Genomic DNA, 16,329 nt, shown 5'->3' with positions numbered 1-16,329 from the left:
CATCTGTGTTCAGACTGCACAGCACGTTCCTCTGCCTGAGTCCCCATTTCACCCCCCTGCCAAGCACCTCAGCCACTCTTGGCACAAGCTCTTTATTTGTAGTAATGACTCTTGTGACTTCAGACAAGGTCAAGACAAGGCCACTGTCCTTAGGTTTGGAGCCCCTTCACCCTTGCCCAGAAAGCTGCCTGTGGAATTTGAAGCTCCCACATCATTCTAGGTAGATCTGAAGGCATCACACCTCTAAAGCTTGTTTTACAGAGGTGGACATCGTGAGTCAGTGCAGAAGCAAGGCTAGACCCCAGGCTTTTTTGTTTTTTTGCTGTCCACTACCTTGGGATGTTGTGGCTAGAATGACGTGAGGGGCTCTGGGTGAGAGGGGTGGCCCATGTTTTTGGAGAGGAGCAGAGGTGTTTTCATCCTATGCCTGTTTTGGAGATCAGGCTTGCGGCTAAGCCATTTCCTGAGGAAGCAAGGTCTCTGGAAAAGCACTGTTCACCCGCCCCTCCTAAATCATCCTGTTGAGTGGAGCTGGGGCAGCAGGACCTGAGTGGGGCTCTGCCACGTCCAGGATCCAGCGCCCAGTTGAGGCTTGGCCAGGGTATAGGAGGTGGCCAGGGCCAGAGGGCAGATTACTTGGGAAGGGGATGCCCCGGCCAGCACACACCATCTGCTTTTCTGCCCTAGGGCTCTGGCCTGGGACTGCGGGGGAGGAGAGAGAATTCCTCTAGGAGCCCCCTCTGGCTGCAGACAGTGTGGGAGCCCAGGGTAGCCTGGGGGTCTCTGTGGACAGCTGTCTAACTTTCAGTCTGTCTTGGCCTTCTTCTTTTGTCTTTGTCTAGCTGCATGTATCTGTGGATTTATGTGACTGTTCCACGTTTGTATGTGTAGGCAGCTGCATTTCTAGTTGGAATTGAATTCCTCAGGGGGAAATTGTGTGCTTCTGTGTTTGTGTGCATGTTTATCCATCCACATCTCTGTGTAAGCTCATGTGTGTGGGGGTATCTTCAAGGGAAAGTTTAGGCCTCTGTGTCTTTGCATAGATGATCTATGCCTGGTGGGAGTATACATGTGAACGTTTAGGTTAGTTTGGTAAAAACATGCACTTGTTTTTGTTGATGTGTTAAGTTGAGGCATATGTATCTTTGAGAGCAAGGGCATAGATTTGTCACTGATATGTTGGTGAGTCTCTGAAAGCGGGGATGCTTGTCTGTTTACATTTGTGCAGAAGCATTCATTCACTCAGTCTTCAATTCATTCATAAAGTGATTTGCTCATTCACTAACAGACATCTTCCAAGTGCTTGCATTATGACTGGCCCTATGCTGGCACAGGGGATTTAGAGAGGTGTCTAGCTCAGGTCCTAACATTTGAAAGGCCCCGGGGAAGTATACAAATGAAGGCTTATGTTAATGTCTAAATATTTAAATGTTCTAAGTCAAAACAGCAAGCAGCTAAATGAAAGACTCCTAATAACTGGAGGGCTGGGTTTGATTTGGAATTCCCAACTCCTGAGTTTTGTGCTGAAACTCAGCAACACAGAGCGAGTGGCCCAGCCTCTCCTTCCCCATCCTGGCTTCATCCTGTGGCTCACGGGCATGCGTAATTCTTCACATGTGTCCAGACTCTGTGTGTATCCCCCTTGGCCACCCTTTGCGCCTAGGGGTGCCCACACTACTGCCAAAGTCTACCATATGGCTTTGAGCTGGAACTAATGCAGTCTCACAGACCTGGTTTGTAGTCTAGCAGTGGGGCCTGGGTTCCCGGTGGGCCCATCCTCTTGACCCCAGGGACTTGTCACTGTGTGGGATCGTGGGGGTCAGAATAGAGCCAGAATGTGGCCATCTAAAAGGTAGACCTGGTGTCAGGACCCTTCCTGCTTGTTTTCTCATAGAACAGTGTCTCTGCGTGTCTGCCTGTGTGCTTGGCTGTGCATGGCCGTGGATGTGTTTTTCTGTTCATCTTTGTTGTGTCTTCCAGAGAGCAGAACCCACAGCTCTTCTCCCACTCTTCCCTCACCTGGCTTAGTGAGGGCTTAGGACTGTGAGACAGGCTGGGGTGGTGGGAGGAACACTGAGTCCGAGTCTCGATCCCGTGCTCAGCTCGGACCTGCTCTGTGATCTGGCCTCAGTTCCCTCATCTGTTGGAGTGGCGAGGTTGGGTTACCACGTCTTTAATTCACAAGCCTTACTTGGTTTACGGAAGGAGTGGGATTGATTTCCTGAGTTAACTACTTTCTAGAAGTTCAAATTGGGAGTGCTCAGTTGTAGACTGTCTGGGTTCATATAGAACCAGGTTTGAATCCCAGCTTCACCATCTGTGCTGTGACTCCTGTATTGTTCCTCTCCCTCAGGGTGGTGGTGATGACTGAACAAGATAAACATGCGTAAAGGGTGGAGCATCATACCAGCCTCACAGTAGATGCTCAATGAACATTAGCTTCTGTCCTCATGCAGGGTCTTTCCAACTTTCTTACCTTGTAAATTCTGGGTTAGTAGACATGTCTAATTGAGATAATTGGAACCTCCTGTTCGGGGAGCGCAGGCGCTATGTTGCTTGAGGGGGCCCAGTTGAATGAGACAGTCTGGCCCTTCAATGCCTTCTGAGAGGCTGCCAACTCATATGTGTGTGAGCCTCTCCCTCCACGCCATTCTCTGACTTGGATCTTTGACATTTTCTTAGTTTTTACGAAAAGCACCATGGAACACAGATCCAGCGCTCTTTTCTCACCGGATTCTGCCCCGAGGCCATCCCTGGTGCTGCAGGATGCTGAGCTAAGTAGGGTCAGGCAACAGGGAGGAGCTGGGTCAGGGAAGGCCTCGGGCCGCCCGACATGTCTGGGCCTGTCTGACACCAGCCCCGGTAGCGGGCAGCCCCAGCTAGGCGGCGGGCACCTGTCTTCCATGATTGATGCTCCTTGATTGAGGGCATCACTCTGCTCCTGCGCATATGGCTTTAGGATCCGGGAGCACTGCGGAGACTGAGGAGACCTCCATGACTCCTGTTCCCCCAAGTCTTCCAGAATGGCTAAGTTCCAGCGGGAATGACACGGAGGGGGTTGGGAGAGGCAGGTGACAGCGTGTCTCAGCCAGGGCTGGTGGGAGTGGCCATCTTGGGAATCCCCTGGAGCCTGTGAAAACTGGCAGCTCTTGGACTCTCCGGAAATATCCCTGACCTGGAGGGAATGAGGGAGGGGTCCAGGGCCTAGCCAGGGATTCTGAAATGAGAAATGCGCTGAGTATGAGTTCAGGGTAGCTGAGGTGCTGAGGGAGGCCCTCAAGGAGAGGGTCTGCCCTTGAGATCATCCTGGGCACCCCTCTGACCCACCCTTTCACACACACACATGGGTGATGGAGAACTGGTTTGATGATCTCTCAGCTCCAGAGGTGACTGGACAGGTAGGAGCAACTTAAACTGCAGAAGTCCCTCTGGGAGTTATTTTGATATCCCCCCATCATCACTGGGCTGCTCTATTTGGAGCCAGAACTGGAAATTTTCCTCTTAAAAAAAAAAAAAGAAAACAAGGGCATAAGTGGGTTGAGCCCAAAATAATGTGTTTAAGGAAATTTCTGCTTCATGCTGGCTAGGACAGGGAATGTCTGGTCAAAGAGCTGCTGACGGCCAGGGTCTCTGTAAGTAAACAGACCGCCTCTGGTGGCCATCCTGAGCTCATTTCCCTCACCGGTGTGCGAGGAGGGTGAGGTCACCCGAGGAGGGCCTCCTGGGCATGCAGTTTGTCGGTGAGTACATTGAAGGCCCAGTGAGCGCCAGCGGTCTCAGTACGGCTGTCCGGTTATCGCGAACAGCTGCTTCTCATGCAGGCAGTTCTGACACCCTCCTACACATGGTCGTCTGTGATGGGACTCCAGCCACATCCATGATCTCACAGCTGGGGGTGTTCCTGGGAAATTTGGGATTCATTGTGCAGTCCCCTGCTTCCATGCAAGGCCCCTTGCTCAGCCAGAGAGTGGGGTCTCCTTTGGTCTATGGAGAGAAGCGCCTAGGTTGGGTTCGGTTGCACGGAGTGGCCTCTGGAAGTACAGGCCCGTGTCCTGCCCCTGTGGACCGCGGGGTTTGGCGGCGCGCACCACTGCCTGTCTCCTGGGGCCAGACAGCCAGTCCAGTGGGGGAGTTTCCATGAGCAGAGGGCCCAATTCAGGGGAGGTGGGGTGGCCTCACAGAGAAGCCACAAAACTCTCTCTCTGTCTCCTGAACAGGCTACTGCTAAGCACAGCAGTCGCCAGGTGAGGCTGTTATGGCGTTTGGAAGCCCTGCAGCAGTTGTTGAGGAGCAGCTGCCAGAGGCTGGGTCATGCTCTGCAACCTTCTCCCTAGTCACCCTGTGCCATCCTCACTTTCCCTCCTGGCTGGGTGGTGGGGAGCCATGAGCCTCCAAGTAGACAGGCGGCCAGCAGCTTCTTGGCAGTGAGCCTCAGCTTTCCATTTCTTTGTGTCCCCCAGAATCCTGACCTGACAGGGGACTCACCAGTCACACAGCCCTACCCCACAGAGCAACCGGCCCGCTCAAAGCCTACCTGACTTACCTCAGGCTGATCGAGAAACTCTGACTGGCCAGCTCACAGAAGACTCACTGCCTGCTTGATGCGCAGCCTGACTGACCAATAAATCTACGTATTCAACAAATAGTAATTGAGCACCTTTCTTGTACCCACTGTTATGCTGGGTGCAGGGGATACATTAGTGAACAAGACAGACAAGATTCCTACTCTTAGGGAGCTGACAGTAAATAAAACAATGACAGAGTGATGTGTGTGTGTGTGTGTGTGTGTGTGTGTGTGTATTTTTGTTTGTTTTTAATTTTTAAAATTTTAAAAAGAAATTTTTGGCCACACCATGCAGCATGTGGGATATTAGTTCCCCAACCAGGGATTGAACCTGCGCCCCCTACATTGAAAGTGCCGAGTCTTAACCAGTGGACCACTAGGGAAGTCCCAAGGGTGTGATATATGTATGTACTATGAAGAAAACTAATAGGATTCTATAGGGGAGAGTAGCCATCAGGCCCTACCCTGGATATAATGGTCAGGGAAGACCTCCCAGATGCATAATCTGAGAATTGGGGAATGAGAATGAGGGAAAAAAAAGGAAACACTCAGCGAGCCTGTGGAAGAACTTTCCAGGCAGAGTGAAAGCAATGCTGAGGCCTGAGACAGGGAAGAGCTTGCTGTCACCCTGGAATAATAAGACTGATTTGACGGAAGGTGGCGAGTGAGCAGAGGGCGGCATGAAGCTAAGGTTGCAGAGCAGGCCAGAGCAGACCAGACAGGCCTTGTAAGCCACAGGAAGGAGTCAGGTAGGTGTGAGGGGAAGGCCTGAGGACTTCAAGCGAAAGTGTGACTCATACTCAAGAAGAAATACATAGGGACTTCCCCGGTGGTCCAGTGGTTAGGACTCCGTGCTTTCAATGTAGGGGCATGGGTTTGATCCTTGGTTGGGGAACTAAGATCCCACATGCCACATGGCCAATTAATAGATAAATAGCACCTAATGCTGGCTTTGAAGTAGAAAAGAAGAAAACAGATAACCTGGATAACACCCTATCCACTAAAGAAATTGAATTTGTAGTTTAAAATATTCCCGCAAAGAAAACTTCAGATCTGGATGCCTTTACTGGTGAATTCTCCCAAGCATAAGGAAAAATTACCAATTTTTATAAACTCCTTCAGAAAATTGAAATGGAAGGAATAGTTCTTAACTAATTCAGAGACTAGTATTACTCTGATACCAAAACCAGACATGATCATAAATGCAAAAACTTAATAAAAATTCTAACAAGGTAAACCCAGCAATGTATAAAAGAATAATTCATCATGACCAAGTGGGGTAAACCCAGAAATGCCAGCTTGAAGAAACATTTGAAAATCAATTCATATAATTCACCATATTAGCAAACTGAAAAAGGGAAAAACAAACAACTTTACCTCAATAGATGCAAGAAAAGGATTTGACAAAATTCAACACTTATGTTTGATAAATATCCCTCAGCAAAGTAGGGAAAGAAGGGAAGTCCCTCAATGTGGAATCTATGAAAAACTAAAGGCTAACATATAATAGTTAATGGTTAAAGACTGAGTACTTTCCTTCATGAGACAAGAGTGTCTGTTCTTATTACTTCTGTTTAACGTTGTACCAGAGGTCCTAGCCAGTGCAATATAGCAAGAAAAATTAATAAAAGAATAACAACTGAGTCAAATGGTGTGTTTCATTTTTAAGAAAGTACCATAATGTTACTGAAAGTTTTTACACAATTTTACATTCCTATCAGTAGGAGAATTATAGTGTGTTTTATATAGCTGATGCCATATGCTCTCCAACACTTGGTAAGGTCAGTCTTTTAATTTTAGCTTTCCTAAAAGTGGATGTGTAGTGGTATCTCTGTATTTTAATTTACATTTCCCTAATAGCCAAGGAGCACTTTTCATGTTCTTATTTGCTGCTTGTGTACCTTCTCTGGAGAAGTGTCTGTTTAAAACTCTTTCTCATTTAAAAATAAAATATTTTTTTGTGCCTTCTTACTGAGCTGCATATATTTTTTCTTTTGTTTTTTTAATTTATTTTTTTATTGAAGGATAATTGCTTTACAGAATTTTGTTTTTTCTGTCAAACCTCAACATGAATCAGCCATACTGCTACTGCTAAGTCACTTCAGTCATGTCCGACTCTGTGCAACCCCATCCCTGGGATTCTCCAGTCAAGGACAATGGAATGGGTTGCCATTTCCTTCTCCAATGCATAAAAGTGAAAAGTGAAAGTGAAGTCGCTCAGCCATGTCCGACTCTTCGCTGCAGCCTACCAGGCTCCTCCATCCATGGGATTTTCCAGGCAAGAGTAGTGGAGTGGGGTGCCATTGCCTTCTCTGTGAATCAGCCATGGGTATACATATATCCCCTCGTTTTTGAACCTCCCTATCATCCCCCTCCCCAGCCCACCCCTCTAGGCTGATCCAGAGCCCGTTTGAGTTTCCTGAGCTATGCAGCAAATTCCCGTTGGCTATCTATTTTGCATATGGTAATATGTTTCCATGTTACTCTTTCCATACATCTCATCTTCTCCCCTCTCCTCATGTCCATAAGTCTATTCTCTGTGTCTGTTTCTCCACTGATGCCCTGTAAATATATTCTTCAGAACCATTTTTCTAGATTTCATGTATGTGCACTAGCATACGACATTTATCTTTCTCTTTCTGACTCACTTTCACTCTGTATAATAGGTTCTAGGTTCATCCACCTCATCAGAACTGACTCAAATGTGTTTCTTTTTATGGCTGAGTAATATTCCATTGTGTATATGTACCACAACTTCTTTATCCATTTGTATTTTTAAGTATATTCTAATACAAATTCTTTCTTCATGTATTCTGGGCCTATTCTTTCTTAATGTATTTTAGATCTATTATAAATAGGTTTTTAAAAAGTATATTCTAGATATAAGTCCTCTGTAGGATATATTTTACAAATATTTTCTCCCAATGGTGGCCATCTTTTCATTTTCCTAGTGGTTTCTTTTAGATAGCAAGTGTTAATTTTAATCGTCTAGTTTGTTGTTTTTTCTTTTATTGTTAGCACTATTTGTAACATATCTGAGAACTCTGCCCAACTCAAGGTTATCAAGATTACTGATAGTTTCACAGATGTATCCAATATGTCAAAACTTATCAAATTGGATATTCCAATTGTATCCAATTGTACGTGTAATTGCATGTTAACTATACCTCAGTAAAGTTGCTCAAAAAACCTGAAACCTGATCTAATTTTTAAAAATTAATTCTGGCTGCTATGAGGAGAAGGGGCTGGGGTGGGAGAGTGGGTAAGAGTAGGAACTGCGGGTGTTTAGGAGACTGTTTTAGTCGTACTGGTGAGAGATACTGGTGACAGTGGAAATGAAGAGGAGGGGCTTCCCTGGTGGCACAGACAGTAAAGATTCTGCCTGTGATGCAGGAGACCTGGGTTCAGTCCTTGGGTCAAGAAGATCCCCTAGAGAAGGGAATGGCTACCCACTCCTGTATTCTTGCTCTAGGAAATCCCATGGACAGAGGAGCCTGTTGGGTAACAGGCCATGGGTTGCAAAGAGTCAGACACGACTGTGCAACTATCACTTTTCAGACATATTTGAGAAATATTTTGAGACCTAATAACAAATGCACTAACAAACTTATAAGATATGAGAGAAATGGAGAGATCCAGGATGGCTACCAAATTTCCAGCTTGAGTGCTGAGTGGCTGGGGTTGCCTGGTCAGGAAGACTTGGGGGTAGAGATGGGAATGGAACCAGAGTCCTCTTTTTTGTCTACCTGTGAAGATGGCTAGACTTCAAGAGAAGGGTCTGAGTGGAGTATTAGTCACCCTGAGAGAATAAACGAATAAGAAGCTTGAAAATAGCCTTGGGCATTCCAACACTTGGAGATTCCCTGAAGGAGCCGGTAAAGTTCCTCAGGAAGGAACAACTAGGAAACTACCAATCATATTAATTTCCTATGGCTGCTGTGACAAATTACCACAAACTGGTGGCTTTAAACAACTAAAAGTTTATTATCTCAGTTCTGGGGGGCCAGAAGTTCAAAATCAGATGTCTGGGCTGAAATCAAGGCATCAGCAGGGCCATATTCCTTCTGGAGGGTCCAGGGGACAATGCATTCTGTCACTCTTCCAGATTCTGGCCGCCGTTGGTGTTCCTTGACCTGAGCTTCATCACTTTGGTCTCTGTCTCCATGGTCACGTACTTCCTCCTCTCCTGTCGATGTCAAATCTCTCTCTGCCTCAGTCTTCTAGGGACATGTGTCATAGGATTTAGAGCCCACCCAGAAAGTCAAGGATGATCTCCTCATCTCAAGATCTTTAGCTTAATTATATTCATAAAGATCTTTTCTTCCCCCAAACAAGGAGATGAGCCTGTGGACATATCTTGTGGGGGCCATTATTCAACCCACTGTACCAGCTGATTGACAGACTAAAGGAGTGACTAATTAAGTAATAAAAGTTGGCAGAGCTCCCTATGCCTGGGAAGAGGGACCGAGGATGTCAAGTATAGGGTGCATAGGACCTAGGCTGCTCTTAGCTTGAGCATGTGTGTGGGAGACTGTCATGGAGAGGGGATGTACTGTGGACAGGAATCTCCTAGCCCTTCCAGACCTGACTCAGCATCTGGCAGGGGTCATCCATGCTGTAGCCAAAGTGACCTTTATGCTACAAATCTGTTCATGTCACGCCCCAGTGAGTGGCCCTTCAATAGCTTCCTGCAGCTTTAGGCCAAAGACAAATATTCTCGCCTACCTACAAGGTCTAGGGGCCTGGTCTCAGCCCACCTCTGCAGCCTTGTCTCACACCTTCGTCCTCTGCTGTCTGCCTCCAAGGTCCTTGCCTACTCTTGTAGGGTAATGGTTATGGTTTCCTCTGCCTGGAAGATTCTTCTGCAACTCACTTCATGGAGTTAGCAACAACTAATACTTTGGATCTCAACCCAAATGTCTCTTCTTCAGGGAATTCATCCTTGAGTCCCTGGTCCAGGTCATACTAAAGTGTAATATAATTTCTCATGGCTCCCCATACTCATCTTCCATAGTACTGTCAGAGTATACAGTTGTATACATATTTGTAATATTGTTTTATTAGTGTTTGTCTCTATCACTAGACCATAAGGGAAGGTTTGTATGACTTACCACTCTTATCACAAGTGCCTTGTACAGTGCTTGGCACACAAATGGAGTATGTGGTAGTTTTGAAACATGTCTGCAAATTTTTTGATACCCTTCCCATCAAGAGATAGAGTCCAATTGACCTTCCTTTAAATATGGGCTGGTCTAATGACTTGCCTCTAGTTCACAGAATGTGGCAGAAGAAATGCAGTATGACATCTAAGGCTTGGTCATGAAAGGTTGCATGGTTTCCTCCTGGCCTGATTTCTTTTTGGATGCTCCCTTTCAGAAAGAGCTGCCATGCTGTGATGATGCCCAGGCCACATAGAGAGGGCACAGGTAGGTGTTTCAGCAAAAAGCCCCACTGAGAACTTAGCCGATACCCAATATCAACTGGCAGACATGTACTGAGGAAAGCTTAGAGGTGATTCCAGCCTCAGCCTCTGACTGAGAAACCCTGAATGAGAATTGCCTAGCTGAACACAGTGACTCCTGGAACCATGAGAGATGAAAAAATAACTGATTGTTGTTATTAAATAACTGATCATTGTTGTTATTATTATAATTAGTTTTGGGATGATTTGTTACTTAGAAGTGAATTGGAACAGGGTCCAAGAAATACTCAATAGATGTATTGAATGAATATATGTGGAGAGGTCTGGCTGAGGGAATATTGCCTTTGCTTTAGCTCTGTATAAATTTTGGTTGGTAACTCTCAGTTTTTCCTGCTCCAAGAGATCTTGGAGATCCTGGAAGCCCCTATCTAAGAGTCGGTACTCATACTTAGCCAAGAGAAGACTCGCAGAAACTCTGCCCAGAGCAGAGAGCATGGCGGGGTCAGAAAAAATGAGCTCTGGCAAGAAACTCAGAGTGCATTCATGTCACTGTGGGTTATTAACCTTGGGCCATGCATGGTTTCAGGGGAGCAAAAACATACATTTCCCCTGCATGTGTATTTTCCTAGGGGGAGGGTCTCTAGGCTGTCATTTTTATCAAGTTTTTTAAATGCCTATGTCCCCAAAGTGTTAAGAACTACTGATTTAGCACACAATCTAAATTTCTAGATTAAAAAACTGAGAACACCTCATTTTCTAGTAAAAAGATGGACAAAGTACCCTAAATAAGCTTCCTTCTGCAAACAATTCTGGATAGAAGAGTAGAAAAACTTATAATGCACTGATGAGCTGGCAAGAAAATGAGGAATGCTCAGCCCCTAAAACTCAAGAATCCAGAGAGGTAAGTTGAGCTATTTTTTAATGAATTTGTTTGTTTATACTGTGGAGACCACTTAACCTCTCCCATATACATAATGAAATCTACGCTCTTAACAAATTTCATTGATTTATTTGGCTGTGTTGGGTCTTAGTGGCAGCACACGTGGAATCTTCGTTGCGTCACGAGGGATCTTTCACTGTGGCTTGTAGACTCCCCAGTTGTGGCCCACGGGGTCAGCAGCTGTGGTGCATGGGCTTAGTTACTCCAAGGCACATGGGATCTTAGTTCCCAAACCCATGTGTCCTGCACTGCAAGGTGAGTTCTTAACCACTGGACCGCCAGGGAAGTCCCCCCTCTTATCCAAAGTCTAAGTGTACAGTACGATACTGTTAACTATAAGCACATCTTGTACAGCAGATCCCTACAGCTCTTTCACTTTGCACAAGTGACACTTCATTATTTTTATTTCTTAGCTCAGTAAACTTGAACTTGGTCATATAGAATGGGGTGATATGAGAGAAATCAGTGTTCTAGTAGTAACTGGCTCTCCAACAAGACAAAGTACCCTATTTTTAGTGTTTGCTGATTTCCAAGGTGTAAATATTCCTAGCATAGCCAGTTTCAAGCTCTCAATGGGACCAGGAACTGACACTCGAAATTCCTAAGTATTTGGTTCTTCTGAGTTGGTAGGAGCCAGTTCCAGCACACTACTGAGAGAAACTCAAGTTGTCTCTAAGGTGGGAAGTCTGATAAGACCTTTCTTGCATAAGATTGGGACTTCAATGAATGAATGGACCAGATAAAGCCACCACTACCACCCAACAGACTGAAAAGAAAAATGCCTATCTTAACGTCCCTCTTCTCAGGAGAAATAAAATAGCCCCTGCAAATTCACAACTGTAAGGCATATCTATGTCATTTGAAGCCCAAATTCACACTACTTGGGTGATCTGAAAAATTTCAGTCCAGCAGTTAATTTAAAGTGGTCCCAGTCTGGTAACACCGTGAAAATCTGGCAAATCAAATGCAAATACTCTTGGAAAAACCCACCTTCACCCCAAGTCTCAAGAATTCCCACAGAGAAAGCTCCAAATAGTAGCTTCTAGCTGAAAATCACCAAACACCAAACAACAGATGGTGGAAACAAGTCTGTGTTGTCTTTAGATACTGGAATTATCAGACAAATAGTATAAAACGACATGTTTAAAATGCTGAAAGAGTAGAAGAGAAAGTTGAAAATTTGAGCAGTGAGCAAGATACCCTGAAAAAGCATCAAGTATATTTGAAGAAGAACTAGAATGTCCTTCTAGAAATTTAAGATATCTTAACTAAATCTACAAATTCAATGGTTGTGTTAAATAGAAGATTAGACACAATTGACTATATCAGGCACAATAAAATTATAACTGGACGGTAGAACTGAAGAAATTCTCTAAAGTGCAGCATAGAGAAATAAAAAGATGGAAAATATGAAACAGTAGTTAAAAGATATGGGGGATAGGTTGAGATGGTCCAAAATACATATAATCAGAGGTTTCAGAAGGAGAGCAGAGAGATTATGAGACAGAAGTAATATTGGAATAGTTAGTGGATGAGATTCATCCAGAAATCCATCAATTCATGCATTCAAGAATCTTGGTAAATCCTCAAAAGAGTTAATCAAAAGAAACCCACAAGTAGACATATCATAGTGAAAATGCAGATTGCCAAAGATGAAGTTTTAAATAGGAGATTATTTTCAAAGTAGTGACAATTAGACTAAAACAGGTGATTTCTTAACAGCTGGAAGATAGTAGAATTGTATTTTTAATGTGCTGAGGGAAAATGATTGTCAGACAAGAATTCTAAAACTAGTGAAAAGATATTTTAAGAATAAGTAAAAAATAATGATACGATGAGATGAACAAAACTATATTTGCCACTGGCAAGCAGAAAGAAAGTGATTCCAGATGGAAGAAATTAAAGACAAGAAGGATTGCAGAGCAAAGAAAGTGGTACCTGTATCAGTAAAAACAAATATTGTATAAATAATATTAACAATGTCTTGTGAGCTTAAAAAAAGATAAAATTCAAATATATAAGAGCAGTCATATATAAGCTAAAAGAGGAGTGATTAGAATTAGTTCTAAGGTCCTTGTTTTATTTAAGAGAAAAGATATTGGTTAATGTCAAACAGGCAAAATGTGCACATTAAAGTTTCTAGTATAACCTCTAAGAATAGCAAAAACAAGTATAATTTGCAAACTAGTAAAGGAGAAAAATGGAATAAGAAAAAATAATCAAGAAAACAAGAAACAATAGAAAAAGAAATCAAGAAAAGGCATGAAAAATACAAATTAATAAAGTACATATACATTTACATACATACACACATACATATATACATGTGTGTGTGTGTCTGTGTATGTATCAGTATTTTAATAAATATGCATGGACTAAATGCTTCAGTTAGATGAAAAATATTTCTGGGACTTCCCTGGTGGTCAAGTGGCTAAGATTCCATGTTGCCATTGCAGAGGGGGCCCAGATATGATCCCTGATCAGGAAAAAAAAAACCCCATGGTGCAGCTAAGACACAGGGCAGCCAAATAAATAAATAAATATTTTTTAAAAAGAAGAAGAAAAAGATTGCCAAGTTAGACAAGGTAAATGAATCCAGCTATAAGCTATTATAGAGGTGTATCTAAAATATAATACAGAAAGATTAAAAGCAAAAGGATGAAAAAATCTGCCAAATACTAAGCAAAGAAAGATGATATATTTTAGTCAAATTAGACTTTGACCAAAAAAAAAAAGCATTGAGAGACAATAGGGTCACTTCATAATGATTAAAAAGTCTAATTCATCAGTAAGATGAAATAAATCTTACATTTATATGTATTTAATAACTTCAAAATAGATAAAGCAAAAAGAGAAATCAAGGAAAGCAAAATAAAAACAAATTCATAATGCAGTGGGAGAAGTTAACACACCTCCCTCAGTAACTGATGGATCAAGCAAACCATCAGTAAGGATTAGGAAAGTGGGGTCCATAGAGGGGAAGTGACAGATGATCCTTCATCCTTCTACAAATATTGAGAGCCTGAATGTCCAAGATACCACAATTATATGCTCTGCCAGAGAGAAAAAAATGCTTTCAGTATTTTTATGAGTGGGAATTCTAGTCCCATTTTATGAATTGGAAGCTTGAGAGGCTTGGAGAAGTTAAATAACTTGGGTAAAGATGCTCTTGCTCAGAAATCTTTAATGTCAAATCCTACAGCCTAACACAGCCCTTGACCTTCCTACTTGTGGACAATCTTAATCCCCCTACATCTCCTCCTTGACCTTTTCAAACTTCCTGAAGACCCCTGGTCCAGTCTTTTTGCCCCCCCTCATAATGCTTCCTTCTTTCCCAGTCTGAACCTCTGGGGGGTCATTTGAATCCCTCTCTCCCCAGCACTCCTGATTCCCTTGCACTCCTATCCACTTGGGCTCAGCCCATCCTTGTATTATACCTGGAGTCCACCTGTTCTGCTCCTGTGATTGGCTAGGCTGCTGAGTCATGCTGGAGAAAGATGCCCAGCTCTACAAATTCTTCTCCATAATTCTGGGATCTTGCTCCATCACCTTTGTTCACTCTAATATCTATAAGACCTCATTCTCTTGGCTTTTTCTCCTTAACCCAACAACTTGCTCAAGTCTCTTCCATTCCTTTTTTTTTTCTTTCTTTAAAAAAACAACAACCCAGAGTCTTTTACTTACTTATTTAAATTTTATTTATTTATTTATGACTGCTCTGGGTCTTTGTTGCTGCATGCAGGCTTTCTCTAGTTACAGTGAGTGGGGGCTACTCTAATTTCCGTGCTGGGGCTTCTCCTAGTGGTGGCTTCTCGTTGTGGAGCAAAGGCTCTAGAGCTGGGGCTTCAGAAGTTGCAACCAGGGATTGAATCTGTGTCCCTTGCATTGGCAGGTGGACTGCTAACCACTGAACCATTAGGGAAGTCCCGAGTCTCTTCCATTCCAAAAAGAATCTTCTCCTCTCCTTTCTGGCCACCATGTAACCACTTCTCTTCTTTCCACATCCAAGGAGTAATTAACAATGTCTCTACTTCCTCACCTCCCAACTTTCCTTCTTTATCCTTTGTAGGCTGGCTTCAGTTCCTATCACCCCACTGAAACTTCTGTCTCTAAAACTACCAGGAATCTACTAATTACCAAATGCAAGAGATATTTTTCATTCTTAGAACCTGGGCTCTGCAGGCCTCAATAGCCTAGGATATAAATGGACCTACATGAATAAAAACAAAACAGTGAGCACCAAATATCACCCATTCTTTGCATCTACCCACTGAGGTGGGTGAGGACCCTCTCTGGTCTCTGCAAAGCCCACTCATGTATTTCTGGGTCCACAGGCCAATGCTCCTATGGACTCACAAACAGCCTCAGGGCATCTGGTAGGGCATCTCCTGTGGCCTACCTTTTCCTGCCTTGATTGAGGCAAAGAGCTCTGTGGAGGAAGAAATGTTTCTTTTTGCTTTATGAGTCCCCAAAGCATATTTATCTGCTCCTTGAAATCTTACTTTTTTTTTTTTATCACACTATTTCCATTGGTAGGACTCAGACATGAGTTCAGTGGGCCAATTTAGGAGCTGAACCTGAATACAGACTCAGAAATGAGTTCAGATTCTTCTTCCTCCCACTCCCCTGCCTCCCAAGCACTACTAAGGTGTTTCCTCTGGCTCAGGTTCACACACTTCTCATAGTGAAGTGGGCCCTTCTTCCCAGTGGCTACCCAATGGCTATTCCCCTCCCTTTTCCCTAAGAGCCCCTGACTTTATTCAGGTACCTACTTTACTCAGAACTAGTTTAGAGAAAGCAGTTCCAGGCCTGGCCTCATGGGGCGAGTCAACATTAGTTTATTGACATAAAAGTGGTCCTAGGCCCCCCCAGCTGGTGATGTAAGCATGGACTTCTAAATGTTGTCCCATTTCCAAGAGACTGAAAAACTGAGGCTCAAGCTCACTAAGGTCAAACAATGTCCTCAGACTAACAGCTAATTTCATTTGTTAGAATCCACTGCCCTCTCAATTCTAGCTTTTGTTTTTTTCTGGCCTGAGTACAGTAAGTCCCCTACATACAAAAGAGGTCCATCCCAAGAGTGCATTCATAGGTCCAATTTGTTCATAAGTCCAACAACATGCCCAACTAATTGGCTATGTAGTGTGGTACTGTAATAGATTTATAATATTTTTTACAAAAATAATACATAAAAACAAACAAAAAAATAAAGAAGATATTTTTAATTTTACAGCACCTTGAAAATTGCAGTGGTACAGTACAATAGCTGGCATACAGGGACACGTTCAAACCTTTGAAAGTTCGCAATTTATAAGTTTGTATGTAGGGGACTTACTATGTATTCCTGACTTCATTGCCAGTCAGGATGTGTTTTCACACAAAATGGCACTCTTTCCTGGATTC

General features: G+C 43.6%; 1 protein-coding gene and 1 long non-coding RNA gene across 4 annotated transcripts in view; one reads left to right on the top strand and one right to left on the bottom strand.

Moving 5' to 3' along the window:
* Positions 1-6,440, top strand: part of PARP16 (poly(ADP-ribose) polymerase family member 16) — a 37,615-nt gene extending 31,175 nt beyond the window's left edge. The window contains exon 8 of one of the 2 annotated variants that reach the window (XM_065941957.1): positions 4,461-6,440. In XM_065941957.1, the coding sequence (XP_065798029.1) occupies positions 4,461-4,538 (78 nt within the window). In that variant the 3' untranslated portion in view covers positions 4,539-6,440. The remainder of the gene's footprint in view (positions 1-4,460) is intronic. The other variant, XM_065941958.1, reaches the window with a different exon arrangement.
* The window catches only part of LOC136172500 (uncharacterized), a 47,803-nt gene that overhangs the window by 16,004 nt on the left and 15,470 nt on the right, over positions 1-16,329 (bottom strand). The window lies entirely within an intron of this gene.

The sequence above is a fragment of the Muntiacus reevesi genome, chromosome 7 (genome assembly GCF_963930625.1).
Source record: "Muntiacus reevesi chromosome 7, mMunRee1.1, whole genome shotgun sequence".
In the NCBI taxonomy this organism is placed as follows: domain Eukaryota; kingdom Metazoa; phylum Chordata; class Mammalia; order Artiodactyla; family Cervidae; genus Muntiacus; species Muntiacus reevesi.
Note: the sequence above shows the minus strand (reverse complement) of the source record. Positions and strands in the feature narration are given on the sequence as shown.